Genomic DNA, 17865 nt, shown 5'->3' on the forward strand with positions numbered 1-17865 from the left:
AGTTTGGGTAAATTCCGGGAGTTGGTGATGGACAGGGAGGCCTGGAGTACTCAGGTTCATGGGGTTGCAAAGAGTCAGACATGACTGAGCGACTGAACTGAACTGAACATGACAGTTACAGGTTTTAGAGTAAGAAAATAATATGGAAAAAAAAAGAAAGAAAATAATATGACCAAAGTAAAGTGTATGTGTGTGGATTTTTTTTTTTCAGTTCAAAACTAATTGGTTCCAGTTCAAAATGGGGGACTAGAGACACACACACACCCCCCCCTCTATCACCACAAAGTCACTGGACTAAAAGTACAGAATAACAAAAAGGAAGAAACCCATAATAGGAAAAAAGCAGGGGAGGCAGTGGGCACTAGGAGCACATCAAGTGAGAGATTTAAAAATATTTCCTGCAGATGGAAGGATAGAGAGATAAAAGAGAAAGCTGCAGCCTAGGACTCTCTGAATTACAAAGAGACTCAGAGGAATGGAGAGCCAATCTGTGCAAAATCTGGGGAGAAAGTAACAACAGGGCTGCAAGCACAGGGATTAATAAAAGGTTTGTTTGTGAACATGCACCTCTCTCCCTTATTCTGAGTATTCAGCACAGATAATTCATCGTTAACCATTAGGCCCCAAACTTGTTAACTGTTCTCTAAAGAAAATGAATGGATTCTGCCAACAAAAGGCAGGATGTATGTAGGGCTACCAACTATAACTGTGAAGTCTGCAGACTGGCCGAGTTACCTAACCAAGGGGAAAAGCAGCAGCAGAAGATTTGCTATGCAGAGTATACAGAGAATAACTAGAGCATGCCGAGAATAACTAACACTCAACAACAACAAAAGAAACACCCTGATTTTTAAAAAGCATAAATGATTTGAATAGACATTTCTCTGAAGAAGATATACAAATGGCTAACAAGCACATGAAAAGATGATCAACATCACTTATCATTATGGAAATGCAAATAAAAACTACAGTGAGATACACAATGAAAAAAAATCAGACAAATTCCAGTAGGAAGACATCATGATCAGTCCTCCTTAAAACTCTCAAGGTCATTAAACAGGGAAAGTCTAAGAAACCGTCACAGCCAAGAGGGAACCTAAAGAGGTATGACAACAAAATGCAATGTGAATCCTGGATAAGATCTTTAAACAGAAGAAGAACATTAAGTACATATGAAGGCAATTTGAATAAACTATGAACTCTAGTTAATAATCTAACAATATAGGTACATTAACTATAGCAAATATACTAATGTTAACCTAGGTACTTTCTGTACTAGGCTCAAACTCTCTGTAAAACTTTCTTTTGGGGTGACAGAAAAATTTTTAAATGGACAATTCTGAATCTACTAAAAGACAGTAAACTGTATACTTCAAATGGGTGAAATATATACTATGTTGATTATGTCTCAAGTACATGAATTATACCTCAATAAAGCTGTTATTAAAAGATAATGGAATAGAATTTCTCAGAGCTGAGACACAAACAAGTCTTCAGATTAAAAAGGTCCATTAAGTGCCAGCACAATATATAAAAATATAGCCATAATTAAGTAAATGGAGAAGAAGGGAAGGCTTTCCTTACAGTGTAATTCCAATTAAGAAATGAAGGAATCATGAAAATAGAAAATTCCTATTTGACAAATAGCATACCATATTAATTATTTCAGCCAAAAATCATCAATGGATACTAAAATAGGTTAAAGTATAGGTTAAAGTAAGATAGAAAAAGGATATTTACATAGTCTCAAGCTATCTCCCCACAAGACACTTACTAATTATAAAGAGAAAATAGTAACTTAACAATGGAAGCACCTTGCAAGATATTGTCTTAACCAAGTGATCAAAGGCAACATCATCATTGCTAAGATACAGATATCATGAACCCCTGGATATGATGCACTGAGGTATGCCTGCCCAAAATGCATAACTTGAATTTAACCATGAGAAAATATGTGACAAGCCCAAATTGACATTTTATGTATGTCAGCTTTAATCCTCCAATTAAACTTTAGGTTTCTACAGCTAAAATCTAGGGTTCTATCTAGTATAGAATTTCTCAAATGTCTGTGAAAGTACAAAGAAGAGAGTAGGCACTCAAGTAACACCTGACAGAGCAGCAATCCTTTAGACTGGGTTACAGTCTCATAAGAATCAATAGCTAGAATCAGACATCAAACAATGGACTGGTTCAAAATTGGAAAAGGAATATGTCAAAGCTGTATTTTGTCACCCTGCTTATTTAACTTAAATGCAGAGTGTATCATGTGAAATGCCGGGCTGGATGAACCACAAGCTGGAATCAAGTTTGCCTGAAGAAACAGCAATAACCTCAGACATGCAGATGACACCACCCTTATGGCAGAAAGCAAAGAGGAAGTAAAGAACCTCTTGATGAAAGTGAAAGAGGAGAGTGAAAAAGTTGGCTTAAAACTCAACATTCAAAAAACGAACATCATGGCATCCAGTCCTATCACTTCACGGGAAATAGATGGGGAAGAATAGAAACAGTGAGAGACTTTATTTTCTTGGACTTCAAAATCACTGCAGATGGTGACTGTGGCCATGAAATTAAAAGATACTTGCTCCTTGGAAGAAAAGCTATGACAAACCTAGAGAGCATATTAAAAAGCAGAGACAGTACTTTGCCAACAAAGGTCTGTCTAGTCAAAGCTATGGTTATTCCAGTAGTCATGTATGGATGCGAGAGCTTGACCATAAAAAAAGCTAAGTGCCGAAGAATTGATGCTTTTGAACTGTGGTGTTGGAGAAGACTCTTGAGAGTCCCTTGGACTGCAAGGAGATCAAACCAGTCAATCCTAAAGGAAATCAATCCTTAATAGTCATTGGAAAGACTGAAGCTGAAGCTCCAATACTTTGGCCATCTGATGTACAGAGCTGACTCATTGGAAAAGACCCTGATGCTGGGAAAGACTTAAGGCAGGAGGAGAAGGGGATGACAGAGGACAAGATGGTTGGATAGCATCATCGACTCGATGGACATGAGTTTGAGCAAGCTCCAGGAGGTGGTGATGGACAGGGAACCTGGCGTGCTGCAGTCCATGGGGTCACAAAGAGTTGGATATGACTGAGCGACTGAACTGAACTGAACAGTCTAGCAATGCCACTTCTAAATACATGACCCTAAACAACTCATTTGATCACTTGGAATCTAGATTTTCCTCTCTAGAAATTCAAGATACTTATATTATGTCTACTGTATTGGTCTGAGAAACAGGAGAGATGATGCATATAAAGCTACTTCTGAAACCACACGGCACTATGCCAATGGAAGTTATTACCGTCAACTCTTCATTTCACATAACAAAATTATTTCAAAGCTATTGTTTAAAACCAAAGTTTCAACGCACCTTGAAAATCAGAATCAGTCTGTGTTAAAATACTCAAGAATCCTCCTAGAAGATTTTTCACAGTTCCCTGAAGATTAAAAAACAAAAAATAAGAAATTAAAATTCTTACCTCATGAAAGCATGAAGAAGTAATATCATAATAAATTACTTGATAGTAATACTGTATATACGGCATATAGTATATACCGTATATACTCCCAGAGTTCACTCAAACTCACGTCCATCGAGTCAGTGATGCCATCCAGCCATCTCATCCTCTGTCGTCCCCTTCTCCGCCAGCCCCCAATCCCTCCCAGCATCAGAGTCAAAGATGGACTCGATGGACGTGAGTTTGAGTGAACTCTGGGAGTTGGTGATGGACAGGGAGGGCTGGCGTGCTGCAATTCATGGGGTCGCAAAGAGTCGGACACGACTGAATGACTGAATTGAACTGATACTGTATATACATATCTAGATATTTTAAAATAAGTGGAGAGAATGCTATGTGTAGGGTTACACATAATTTTCATTTTGTTTTTCATACTGTTTTTTCTGATTTTTCAAAATAATGACCATATATCAAAATTAAATGCAATTTGAAAAATATTACTTGTTCTCAGAAATACACTAGGATTTTTATAGTTAGCCAATGACAACACTGATTTTTATCCTACTTTGGAAAACTATGGAAGCAGAAGATTTTTAGACTATCACTTGTACTAAAAATATACCATAAAGTATTATAAAAGGTAAGTAATCATCTGAATTTTCAGACAAGTTGGATTATATATAAAGAGATGAATAATTAGGGCATGTGTGTGATAAATACTGATCACATTTAATTAAATATATCTTTTACCTGTTGCATGAGTAGAAAAATATTCTTTTCTTTCTGTCTGATGATTTTCAAAAAACTCTCAAATACATGGGCAAGCACATCAAGTTTAGCTTTACCAGTAGAAAGCAAATTTAATTCCAATGTACAAATCTCAGGATAAATTATCTCCCCTTGAGCAAGGTTTTCAAGTAAGTCATTTGGACTGCTTGATGCAATGAAACTTTCTGCTTCAGGCTTTAAGTCTACCCCTAAAAGGAGAAAAAGAAAAGGTTATTTTTTATTCCCTTCCTAAGCACTGAAAAAAATTTCAAATCTCATTCATCACTTAGGAGATCTAGTGGCAAAAGTGCTATTTATAAGAAGATGCTCACAAAATCTTTTCCTACTACTTGATTTTTGACTACAGTAATTATCCTGAATAATCAAGTCATATGGATACTTTGATGATAAATGAGTAGCCTTAAAAGTAATTTTGATCTTCACTAGAAGCACAAGTACTATCAACAGTAATTTTTATAGACATGTGATGCATACTTAAAACACTCCTTTGAGACAACTGGAAAAAAGTACTATCCCAAACTTTCTGGTGCCAAAATACCTAAATCATAGGGTAGTTCATTTGCTTATATCTCTGTGAAAACAGTAGGTTTGGCTATTGGTTGGATGAATTTTATACTTGGACCTTTTTCTCAGTGGGATATAGATACTGCCTCACAGAATATTACATTCTGGAAAATTTAACTGTTATGCTCTTTAAAGAAACTGCTGTACTCTTTTTAAAAATTCATATAGGTAAGAAATTTATAAATTTCTACCTGGACCAAAATTCTTTAAGATCTAGTGAGCAAACTTACACAAAGGAGGGTATCTATCATTATTAAATCATGCCTGTATTATGATAAAACTGACACTATTATAGCAATATTTTTCAAAAGCACCTGCTTAGGGGGGAAGGGGGAGTGGGAAGTGGAAGAAGGTGGTCAAAAGGTATAAACTTCCAGTTATAAGATAAACAAGTACTAGGGATGTAACATACCACATGGTGACTATAGTTACTACTGCTGTACGATATACGGGAAAGGTGTTAAGAGAATAAATACTAAGAGTTCTTATCACAAGGAAAAAATGTTTATTTCTTTTCTTTGTATTGTATCTATATGAGATAGTGAATGTTAACTAAAACTACTGTGGTAATCCTCTCACAATATATGTAAATCAAACCACCTTAAACTTATACGGTGATATATGTCAATTATTTCTCAATAAAGCTGGAAAAAAGTTTGTTTAACAAATCAAGTAAGTCACATGAATATATATGTATGAGGCTTTCAATCTGTGGCTGTTCCTTTGTTCTTTTCACTCTCTTAATGGTAAAAACAAAACAAAACAAAAACACCTGCTATGGGTCCATCAAAGCCCTTTAAGTAGGATATCAGTGATTATTCCCATTCACTCAATTTGAAAGAGACAACAGCCAGTGAAGAAAATAACTACTGCAAACTTAGTGAAGACTAACAGTATTGGCACAGTCATAAGACCAGCAAATAAAAAGATAAAGCCCTCCCAGAAATCTCCTGGCTCTATTCAATCCATATCTTCCATTCTACTCCATTCAAGTTTTCGGCCTGGAAACAAAGGATCACATGCAATGTTATTTCCATCTTAAGGACAAGCTGGGCTGTGGTAAACTAAGAAACCTATGCTGCAGCATTCTTGGATGCCACAAAGAGATGTCTGTATTCCTTGTATTACTTAAATCTTTGTAACAAACTGCTTTCAAAGCTCTTCCTGTCAGTGTCCGCTGGATAGATCTTTTCTAGCAAGGCCTCAATGTAAACACATCTTCAGTGAGGCTTTCTTTGACTACCCAGTCACTATCACATTACCCTGTTTTATTTCTTCATACTGCTTATTTCTGATATTTCTTGTCTTTTCCACTAGAATACATATAAAAGCAGAGTCTTCTTCCACCCTGTATTCTTAGACACTCCATCAATGTTTGTGATAACAAAAATATATTTCATTGATTTAAACTGCTTAAACGGCTTACAGGGGCTTCCCTCTTAGCTCAGTTGGTAAAGAATCCACCTGCAATGCAGGAGACCCCAGTTTGATTCCTGGATTGGGAATATCCACTGGAGAAGGGATAGGCTACTCACTCCAGTATTCTTGGGCTTCCCTTGTAGCTCAGCTGGTAAAGAATCCACCTACAATACAGGAGACCTGGGTTCGATCCCTGGGTTGAGAAGATTCCTCTGGAGAAAGGAAAGGCTACCCACTCCAGTATTCTGGCCTGGAGAACTCCATGGACTGTATAGTCCATGGGGTCACTAAGAGTCGGTCACAACTGAGCGACCTTCACTTTCACTTTCAAACTGCTTACAAGAACGCCAGAATTTGTTGTCAAGATCAAATAAAATAATGATGCAATACACTTTACAAATATAAGGCAATAAAAGTTCTAAAGTGATATTATTAAGAACCATTTGCTAGTTAATAATCTGACTTTCAAATGAAGTCACAAGTACTTCAGTGATATTTTACCATCATCCCAGGTTTCACTATCCTCAGGATTGCTTTCACTATCTGCTTCATAACCTTCTTCTTCAACCAGAAGTTTAAAACTGCAACACTGAGAATCCTCAGCTTCTTCTGAAAAATCACCAGGCTGGGATGACAGTTCTTCTTCAGACTGATGACTCTATAAGATCAGTATAATTAAATTAAGGCAAAAGTTGCAATGTTTGTTCATTTTTCTTAAATAAGATATTTATTTCTCAAAAGTCATTTTGAAGACAGCTTCAGTATTTTAAGAAAAAAATCTTAGGAACTGATATTAACCATTATACATTATGAAATTCACACAGCATAATTCTCCAGAATTTCTTAGCCAACTTGATTAACACCTCAAAAAATAGGTGTCCTAACAAACTACAGGTCATTTCAGTTTTACTGAAAAGTAGGTCTAAGAAATTTCATTCTAGTTATACAAGAGGAGATGACTAAAAACCACAATGAGGTGGAATTATACTTCTTACAACTTAATGCAAATAAATACATATTATATTTACATATTTGCTCAAGAAAAGATTTTTCCAAAGGTTTTTAGAAAGTGTTTCATAAATTAGATAACTAAAGACATGAAAAATTTTCAAAGAAACTCCTTTTAAGATTTCAGAGTGCAATTGTCTACATACAAGCATCTCTGAAATCAGAGTTCCAGCATTAACTCCCTGTGCAGTATCATGTGGCATGAAATTTTCCTTTTCTTATAAAAATGCTAATAATATCTTCACTTTAAAAAAACACACTTAAAGAAGCTCAGAGTACTTTTATCATTGCAACATTTTAAAAAGAAGAATAATCTTTTTTTTTTTAATAGGTAGGTAGATATTTTAACCTACATAGGTATTCTGACATTTTAGTAGGTATTTTAACATTTTCCAGTTAACCAATTGATTCAGTAATATGATTATGACATTAGTAGTTATTTTAGTAAGTTTTTACATTATATGACAAACAGTAATGTAAACTATTACGGCAGAAGATTATAAAATGCCAATATGTCTAGACCAAGGAATGAAAAAGAAGTTACACAAAGATAAAGGTAAACAAAGGTAAAAGAAACATGAAAGGAGAGGTAAATTAATTATGTATGTATATATCTGTTTCATGGAAAAAATTAAAATAGTTCTTTTAGAAAATGAAGTTAACACGAACAACTAAAAAACTATGACTTCTTTCTATGCAAGGACCAGTCATTTTTATGTTGAATGATTTAAAATTAAAGTGAGAAGAGAGTTCTGTAAGTATTAACTATATCACTATAGAATCAAATAAGGCAAAGAGGACAGCTGAGTCATCATTATCCCTGCATTATTACACAATAAACTATCAGTTATATATGAGACATCAAACAATACTTTCCATCCTCCCGGAAGCAATTCTCGGTAAATTTCCAGATTAGATGAAGAAAAGCATGTCACACTGCTCTCCTCTGTCTTATGAGATGTAAATACAATCCATCCCAGAGGATGCAGACAGAACCCATTGAACTCACCTCACCAAATCCTGGCCCGTATGTTCTAACCACATCACGGTGTCACACTCTGAACCCACACACTTCTGCCTCTGCCAGTCACACCCAAACAATAACAACACAACTGTATGTTATTCATACCTTCTCAGTCATAGCATCATCGTGCTCAAAATCTGCTGAATGATTCCCCAGTGCAACTCGAAGCAGGGCATCAAATAAAGGCTTTGCTAATTCTGTTTCCATCACCTTTGACTTGGAAAGATGATCCCTCATTTCAAGCAATATAGTTTCCACAGACAAGTTCTAAGGTAAAAGCAAAGAAACTAAGAATATCAACATGCTTTAAGAAAAAAAATAAACAGTGAGAAAACAAATGATAAATTAATATTTATATTAAGTAAAAGCTAGTCCATTTACTTGCAGTTGATATGAAATTAAAATGAATATATATCCAGTGCTTATACAAATATCCTCCTGTTACAATTAAGAATAATATTCTAATTTATCCAATGCTTTACTCATCTTATTTGCTTTTGAATTTGAATGTATCATAAATTAATTGTATCAGGGAAAAAATGATTAGTTGAAACTCAAGGTTTTCATTAACCATTTCTAGATTTTACTAATTTCTTTTCTTAGTGATTCCTTAAGACACTAAGAAGCACTTGTATTCTAATTTTTTTCTCTTCCTCCCTTCTTTACTCCTTCCTATCTGTCCTGGAAGGGAACTCTCACCGCTTGTTCTTCTATTAGGGGATGAAGCCGTAAGGATGAATAGGAAATTGACTTCTCCCTTAACTCTGTCCAGTGGGAGACAGATACACACAGACAAGATATGATGGAGCAGGAAATGGCAACCCACTCCAGTATTGTTGCCTGGAAAATCCCATGGACAGAGGAGCCTGGTGGGCTCCAGTCCATGGGGTCACAAAGAGTTGACATGACTGAAGTGACTTAGCACATAGGAAGAAAAGAAGGAATCTGCCGTATTTGAAATTTCCTTAGAAGCAGGGCCTAAAACTAAGCATTCCTTTTTGGCTGAGATGTGCTCTCAGGGGAAATTTGTAAAGGCATGGGGAAGGCAGAATATGCTGGGGGAAGAATCCAGGCAAAGGTGTCGTTTCAGAATAAATGTGTCACTGCAGCCCAATTCCATGGGAAGCTCTGGAGCCTGAACTGCACCACAGAGACTGTCCCCACTCCCAGAGCCATCCCCATTCCAAGAGCCATACCCATCAGTCACTGGCTCTCAGCACCCCACACCTTGGGAGATGGGTGCAGATGTGAGTCCTTAGCAGCCAACATCTGCAGCAGATGGTACACAGGTGGATCAGCTTGGCAAGGGATATGGGCAGGGCACCAAACAGAACCACACCAAGACTGTTGAGTGTGGACTTTGAAATACAATAGCTGGAGAAGGAAATGGCAACCCACTCCAGTATCCTTGCCTGGAAAATCTCATGGACAGAGGAGCCTGGTGGGCTGCAGTCCATGGGGTCGCAGAGTCGGGCATGACTGAGCGACTAACACTTACTTGCTGCTGCTGCTACTTACTTACCCATTATTATTGATCTGACATCTGACATTTAATGTGTATTTAATGCCTTTCAGGGTTGGTGAATTTTGTCTGTATTCCAAACTAAACCCTAAGCTTCTTGAGGGCAAGAACAGAGTCATGTACTCCTCTGTGTCCACCACAGTACCTGGTACTGTGCTAAGCATACAGGAGCACCTCAAAACTCAGAATCTTTGGAAAAACAAAATGACAATAGCATTACATTAGAACTTTAAAAAAATTTACATTACACAATGGTTAGATGAAAGATAAGTTCTTACCTGATTGGGTAACTCCAACTCCATCTTTTGCTGACTAGCTCTGGAGCCATGAAGACAAATGGCCAGAAGGGCTTCCAAAAGTCGTATACCCTGAAGTGAGGTTTCGCTTTCTCGACTCATAAAGACTTTTGTTTCCTCAGGAACAGCTTCCACAGCTGGAATTTGTTCCACATTTATGGAAGAAAGATGCTCTGACTCTAATTTACCTAAACTTTCAGCACTCTTTTTCAGACTACTCAGTTCTGCTGGTGTGGGGTCACTTTTTACAGTCAAAGATAATAAATCCTCCTTCACAGCGATCTCAGGTTGAGAAATTCTGTTTAAATCTTGATTTTCATTCATGTTTCTATCTCCTTCCTTTCTCCCTTGCTCCTCTTCAGGATTTCTGAATAGATCCTGTATTATCATAAATATTAATTTATGGCATACTTGGAAACCACCGAGCCTATAAAACTGTTTCTGGAAAATGGGACTTAACATGTAGATCCAACGACACATGGACCAAACGTCAGCTGCTTGGTGCATGTGTCTGGGAGAGGGCAGGATGAGGCTCTCGAGAGAGAAACATGGCAGCATGTGTTGCAAAGGCTCGCTCGCTGTACTGTCATAGCCGGAAGTATCTTCTGAATCATTGGCTGATTCTCCGTCAGATTCTGCCTCTTTACTTACACACAAGAACGCCACACAGAGGAAGAGGTTAATTGTGCTGATATGAACATCCTGCACCACAGACTTCCGTTTCTTTGGATAAGCATCTTTGAGCCGGGCATAAAATTTACTAAGACTCTGAGAATCTGAATAAGCTTGCTGGTTATACAAAGTACCAACATTTAAGGATGACAACTCCTTCTGTTCAAGGTCTATCCCGTCAATACCTGGAATTGAAGAATCTTTCTGTTGTTCCCCTAGGCTGATTATCAGAGTTTCAAATGCTTTTAGTGAGTGATTTCGGATACCATCTAAGTAATTTAATTCAATTATTTGGTTTACTCCATTACAACTTAAAAACAAATCTCTTATTACCCTGTGAGAGAAAAAAAGTACAAAAGATTTACATACAGGCACATCATTCATACACTATTTAAACATGTCATTGCTGCATATACTAAACACTATCTATTACAACTTTATCAATTATCTGGCTGAAGTCCTTAATTAGATATGACCAGGATTTCAAGTTGCTTTCTAACAACTTTTACATCCTTCTTCAAACACTGCATATATAATTCCAGTAGCATTTGAAAAGAACAGATTACATGCCTCTCAAGTGAAACAAAGCAATTCAGGGAAGAATATTTTTCCCCAAACGGCAAATTTCTCTATATAAATTCTCCATGCCCCAATCACCTCCATATTTGTGATGGACACTCTGAAAGCAGGGAGGCCTTTGCATGTCCATTCATTTGGCTACTTTGTGGTTCACTCAGGACTTTTGTTTATTTTAAATCTGTATGTCATCAAGGGAAAGAAACTAAACTACAGATCTGAAGTTTTTCAGCTCTGTCTCAGGTAAAACTCACAAGCCTGGATTACTGGAATCTGAGTAATAATTTTAGTATAAATCAGCTCAGCAAAGATCCAGGCTGTCCACAAATACACCACAGAGTTATAAAACTTTCAGATCAAAGACAGTTCTATTTAAACAATGTCAGAATGTCAGGATTTTTTTTTTAATGGTTGTGAAAATAATGATCACAGATATGTTATACTTTACTGTAAGTTTTTAAAATGGTATATGCATTAATTTCAAAGGCCAACTACCTATCAGAAGCAAGCTTCATTTACAAAATTATTTTTTAAGTATGAGAGTTGACAATCACAAAATCTACAAAACTCACTGGTGGGATTCTAAGTATCTTAATTTTCTTCATTTTGCTTACCTGTATTTTCCAGTTTTTCTACATACAGGTAATAAATGTAAATATGGTATTCAAAAATTTCATTAATTTCACTGTTTTGATAATTATCATGCACATACACACTTTAGGTACTATATATATATTTTACATAGTTCTAAATAAATGGGTGACATTTTTTATTTTTTGTATGCTACTTATAAAATATTATAAGCATTTTCTCATGTCCCAATAGATCCTAGCTAACATTATTTTTGGCTAATAATGTTACATCCAGTAAATATAATTAATTTAACTTTGCCCCTGCTGTTGGGTATCTGCGTTTTATTCATTTTTTTCTCAGATATAGATTTAAAACTTTATTTTTTTCAGAGAAATTAAAATCAATGGCTCTGTCCTCTTCTCTATAAACACCCCAGTAAAACAAACAAATAAATAAATGTTAAAAAAAATCTGACATGGGATGGGAAATTTTTTTGTTGTTAAACTAAAATTAAATCCTAGGAAAAAATAAATAATAAAGATATTCAAACATCTTTGAACATGATTTTTCAACAATGAGAAAAAGTATCTACACACATATATAACAAACCTTGATTTAAGCAGGGTAGGCAGAGTTTTTAAATAAATCTGAAGTACTTCCTGGGGCAAACACTGGCTATGATGGCTACATACATGAGTCTGGGCTGAAGTAATGCTAAGCTGTTGACAATGATGTGCTAATTCAACTCCTCTTTGCAGCACAGAATTAAATATGCAGTTATACAGTTTCCACTGAACAACAACATTGCCTTTCTGGATCAAACTGCAAATGTGATTTGCAATGTGTACACTCTGTAATCTGTCCTCTTCGAAAACAAAATTCTGATAAGCCTCTAAGGCATCCCATTTCCACAACAAGTCTTCTGATCCACTGCTGGGCAGGATCCCTTGAAATCTGTAGGATGGACTAGATAAACCTGAGGAAGGTTCAGCATTGTAAGAGCTTCCCTGCAGGGTCTCCTCTAATTTGGCTAGTTGATCTGAGTCAACAGTACAGATGTTGCAAGCTGCTTTTTTAGTTTTCTGTGGTATCTCAGCTCCTCCTAACTGATCCAAAATGAGTTTGTTAAGAATATTCAGTATATGCTGCTGACAGCTTTTCAGTGCTGGCAATTTAAAAGCATGGAGGAGAGGAACAATCACAGATTTGGGATCCATACAACAGCATATGCCGATGTTCTGAACCCCTGAGAGGATCTGGACACACGTGCTGCTCAAGGAAGCCTGCTGCAGTAAGCGTAAACACTGGTGAGCACACACAGCGATGCAACAGCACCGCTCAGGGTAATACACGTCTCCATCTGCCGTCTCTTCAAATGGGTTTTTGGAAACCTGGTTTTTAAAAGCCGAGACCAACAGACCTGAGAGGTCTCTATGGTGATGCATGAAGTGGGAATATTCGCAACGTCTGTGCCTTTTTCTTGTACACATTGAATGATGCAGCTGCTCTGACTTAACTTTTTTGACAGTGCTCATTATTTTCATGACATTATTGATGAGGGCTTTCAAATGTCCTGAGGCCTCGGGAGGAACCCCATCTCTTACAACCAGCCATTCCATTTGAAGAACTGCTGTTTCAAATAAATGAAATCCGTGATGCTGAATGAATTCTTGGACCAGGTCCATGGCTTGACTGAAGAAGAATGGATTTGAAGCTGCACTTTGAAGACAACAGATCAGGATCTGCAGAACTCCCTCCAGCAGCTCAGGTAAAAGAAGCACTCTATGACGATACTTGGAAAACACAAAATCATCCTGAACCTCTTGTAGTGTTTTCTTCTGTCTTGGGGCAAAAGGATCAGGTTGCTTTTCTAGGAAAGTTCTAATTTTTAAAGCTGCTCTAAGCAATTCTGTTAAATTTTTTCTGAGATTTTCTGGCATCACCTCTGCCATACTAATATCTACTGACATCAGATGCAGTACTGTTCGGAAAAGCATCCGTTGAATCAAAGCCACTGGTTCTTCAGTCCAACCTGCAGAAACCATCTGACCCTCCAAATTGTCACTGAGATTACAGCAGTCCCCAAAACCCGCTAGGAATTCAGTCAGTGTGGGCACTACACTGGCTGCGAGAGCAGAATTATGATTCAAGGTAATGTCAAACTTACAAACTTTCTCTAATAAAGATAACAAAACATGACATAAATCAAATGGAGAATTGTTCATGTGACTGATGGTAGACAAGGCAGCTGGCTCACTTAAAATGTCAGTGTTTGACTCCTCTCTTGGAATCACTTCTCTGGAATTTTCCAAAGCCATGGTGTCAGGAGGAGTCTGCTCTTTGGTTGATAAGTGGTTAAGCTTAGCTGTAAGGTGGTCTTCTTTAGGATACTGTTTTACAAAATGCTGCAGCACATGGGACCTTCTGTATTTAGTCATTACTATACTTTTGTCATCTGAATTAACTTCTGAATCTGAGGTGGAGAGCTGTGTCTTTCTTGCATCTCTTACAGAATAACGATGGGTAGTTTTACGTTGCCGCCTGCTTTTTCGAAAAACATTTACTTTTGCAGAAACCTGACCAGCCAGGGCACTTCCTTCTAAATATAATTTTTCCTGAGTAGATCTTTGAGAACTTGAGTTCTTTTCTTTGGTCAGGATTATACCAGCTGAGAATGGTAGATTAAAATCTGACAAAATGAAGAAAAAAAATTTAGAATACCTTAATACGTTTTAAAACTCAATATGCATAGGTGATTATCCTCTTACTTCTCTAGGAGTTTGTCCTCAGTATATTTTTATTATGGGGCTTCTTCTAGCTTATTAGTATGTCTCTACTCCCCTTCCTCCCCACATCACTTCATTTCCTTATCCTGCTCAAAACACAAAGTGGCCCTGAATCAAAGAATACAAATTGATTTTGAAAACAAGGAGAACAGAGTTAGGAAAGCAATGCTGGTATTTAGCATTACTATTCTTACCACTTTACAAATCTCCTCTAATAACACCATTAATTAAGACACAGAGGTATACTATATCCTCAAAACAGTATTTAGTTTATAGCTCTGATATAACTTAGGAACCTTAAGATCTCCCCAAATTATTTCAAAATCATACAATAGATACAAATGTTCTCCAAGACTGGGGTTAAGAGAGTTATTGATTCACAATATTTACTGCATGTGCTACGCAAGGAACTTGGTACAGGGGCAGATATTGCTGTTTCACCCTCAGTGCCCAGAACCTAGGGCTGCTGTGTGGTCAGCACTCAAGACCTATATCTTAGAGAAAAGAATAAATTTTCCATACTAATTAAAAAGATAATGACACTGGGCTTTTTCCTCTGCAATAATACAAAAGGTACACTTATAATTTAGAATGAATAAATAAAAATCTAAATAAAAGACTTGTGCTTTAAGAGAGAGAGGATTAAAAGGAGTCTGACAAATTCCACATATGCAAAAGATGCAGGCAATGAAGACAACTTCACCAAAAGAACACAAATTAGAGTTCTTAAGTGATTAACAATTTGTGAGTTCTATAAATTCAGAAGAAAATAAGAGCAGAGTCAGTGAATCAACAAAATAAGCAGGATAATATTATTACAAGACCTTAGATAAATCCCTTAAAAGAGAGCTCCATATCAGAAATACATTAAAGATGCATATATGGCATTAAAATACAATTCAAGAGATTTTTTTTTTCAACCTGAGAGATCCTTAAACATCTCACAATCTGCATATTCCGGAAGTGGTGAAGGGGGAAAACTGTTAATCCCTCTATTGAAACATTTAAACTAAGTTTCATGTACTTAATATGATATATATATTTTTTTCTGAATCAGAAATTAAAAATATGTTGACCTTAAGTGTAATAATCCTGTCTAGTCCTAACACAAAACATTACTTCAAATTTATCCTTTAAAAGCAACATTAGAAAAACTAAACTGCAAACGTCATTGATTGAGTACTGGTAATGGAAAGCAGTCTTTAAAATAAGCAGAGAATCTTTGATTTCTTCAAACTTTTCACTCTCCATTTTTAAATGTTAGGCTGTTCTGCTTCTTCATCTATTTTCTAATCATCATTACGTTCAAGGAATTCTCTATCGTTTTTATATTAGAAGAAATAAAAATGTATTTGCCTAAAGAATTTTTCATATTAAATATCACACTAATATACACTGCTTTGATTTTGAGCTGCTATCAACCATCACAGTGAAGTAACCTTTCAATGCAAGTTTTTCCGCAGTAGAATTTTGATAACACAAGTGATATGACAAAGAAAAGAAACATACCTGTTGCCTTTTCTTCTTGAACAGGTATCTTCCATACCAATGGAAGGAGTGACAGAAGAAGGGTAAGGAGTTCTTCTCTGCATGTCAATGCCTGTATTAGAAATAAAAGAATCCTTCATGCTCTGAGGTCATGAAACACAGTAATTTCTAATACCTTATCTTTAAGTTGAAAAAAAATCCCAGTTTCTTGAGGAGGAAGAATCAAATTAACCTATCTTAAATCCAATTAAAACTGTGATACTTTGCAATTTATAAACCTTCCCAAGGATAGAAGGTAAGAGTATTTGACGGTATTTAGCACATTCTTGCTGCTTTTTCCAAAAGTAGCTGCTGTTACTACCACCATGCACATTGTAAGAATTCCTCACCTACAAAAAGATAAATTTGCTAGGTGCAAATGAAAAGTTAACCCCTATTAATTGGCAAACCAGTAACAAAAATTACTAGAAAAACAAAAAGGCTTCATGCAGTTAAATTTAAAACTCAGAAAACACAATTTTCAAAAAGAGAAATGGACATTATTAATACAATAGTATATGTAAAGAGAGACAGACTTATTAGTGAAGGTCATTCGATAAATATTTATTGACTGCACACTAGGTCCATAGCATTTACTGTCTTACCCTTTCTGGAGGATATGGTCCAAGCCCTGGAGAAGGTCCCCTCATTTGGTCCATAGAACACATACACACAAAGCAGTTAAAGAACAGAAGGCACGCAGCATGTGTACATACCCGGGTGTGGCACAGGCATTCAGTTTAGGAGTTCAGAAAAAGGAGCAATCATTATCAGAGGTCTGGAAGTGCTACACCTGGGAAACTTGGGACATGGGTGGTTGAGGAATTAATGACAAATCAAGTGTAAATTGCTCATGTCAATCTGTGGGGAGGGGGTCAGAGTGGGTCAGGGTGACATAATCAGATTTGCCACTATATAGACAACAGAACTGGTGGGGAGGAGAAGGGACTAATCAGTGTTAGAGGCAGGGAAACAGTAATACAGATGAGAGACAATAATAATCTGAAGCCTCAGACAGTAACACTGAAAAGGAGGAGACATATTTGAGAAACCGTAAGGGAGAAATGAAATGTCTTGCAGCTGATTAACTATGGGGCATATGGGATGGGAAAAAAAAAGATCCAAAAGAACTTGAAAGTTTCTGATTTAGGCCACTAGGTAACAAGTGATAACACAGTCATCAAGACAGGACATTTAGCAGTGGTGTTAGGTTGGGGTAAAGATGATGGATTCACTTTTTAGATATACTGAGTTTGAGATGTCTGTTGGATCTCCAAATGGACTCAGCCTTTTAGTAAACAGCTGAATATACATGACTGGAACTTAAGAAAAAGATGTAAAGTAAATAATTGGGGTGTCATCCGAGCAGAGGTCAAGGACATGGGTGAAATTTCCTAGGACAGTATGCAGAAGGAGAGGGGCAGACTTCCCAGAACAGAGTTCTGGAGAACAACACTGGAAGAACCGCAGATGGTGGTGCTAAAGAGCAGCCTACAAAGGAGACTGATACGTTAACTCTCTCCAAAGAGAAGCAGAACAAGAAATATCAAGGGAAGGGAGCAGTTCAGAAAAGAAAGAAAAGTTAACCAGGTCAAGAGTTGCTGATCTTTAATTGTGTAAGATGATGGGAGGAAAGCACTTAGCAAGTACA

The 17865-nt window shown here is 36.6% G+C and overlaps 1 protein-coding gene across 3 annotated transcripts in view; it reads right to left on the bottom strand.

The window, feature by feature from the left end:
* LYST (lysosomal trafficking regulator) overlaps positions 1-17865 on the bottom strand; it is a 175658-nt gene that overhangs the window by 113266 nt on the left and 44527 nt on the right. For all 3 annotated transcript variants that reach the window (XM_055588773.1, XM_055588766.1, XM_055588781.1), the window contains 7 exons: positions 16197-16287; positions 12511-14590; positions 10063-11086; positions 8368-8529; positions 6732-6888; positions 4209-4435; positions 3371-3437 (listed from right to left, as the gene is read on the bottom strand). In XM_055588773.1, the coding sequence (XP_055444748.1) occupies positions 3371-3437; positions 4209-4435; positions 6732-6888; positions 8368-8529; positions 10063-11086; positions 12511-14590; positions 16197-16287 (3808 nt within the window). The remainder of the gene's footprint in view (positions 1-3370; positions 3438-4208; positions 4436-6731; positions 6889-8367; positions 8530-10062; positions 11087-12510; positions 14591-16196; positions 16288-17865) is intronic.

Source organism: Bubalus kerabau, chromosome 1 (genome assembly GCF_029407905.1).
Source record: "Bubalus kerabau isolate K-KA32 ecotype Philippines breed swamp buffalo chromosome 1, PCC_UOA_SB_1v2, whole genome shotgun sequence".
NCBI lineage: Eukaryota > Metazoa > Chordata > Mammalia > Artiodactyla > Bovidae > Bubalus > Bubalus kerabau.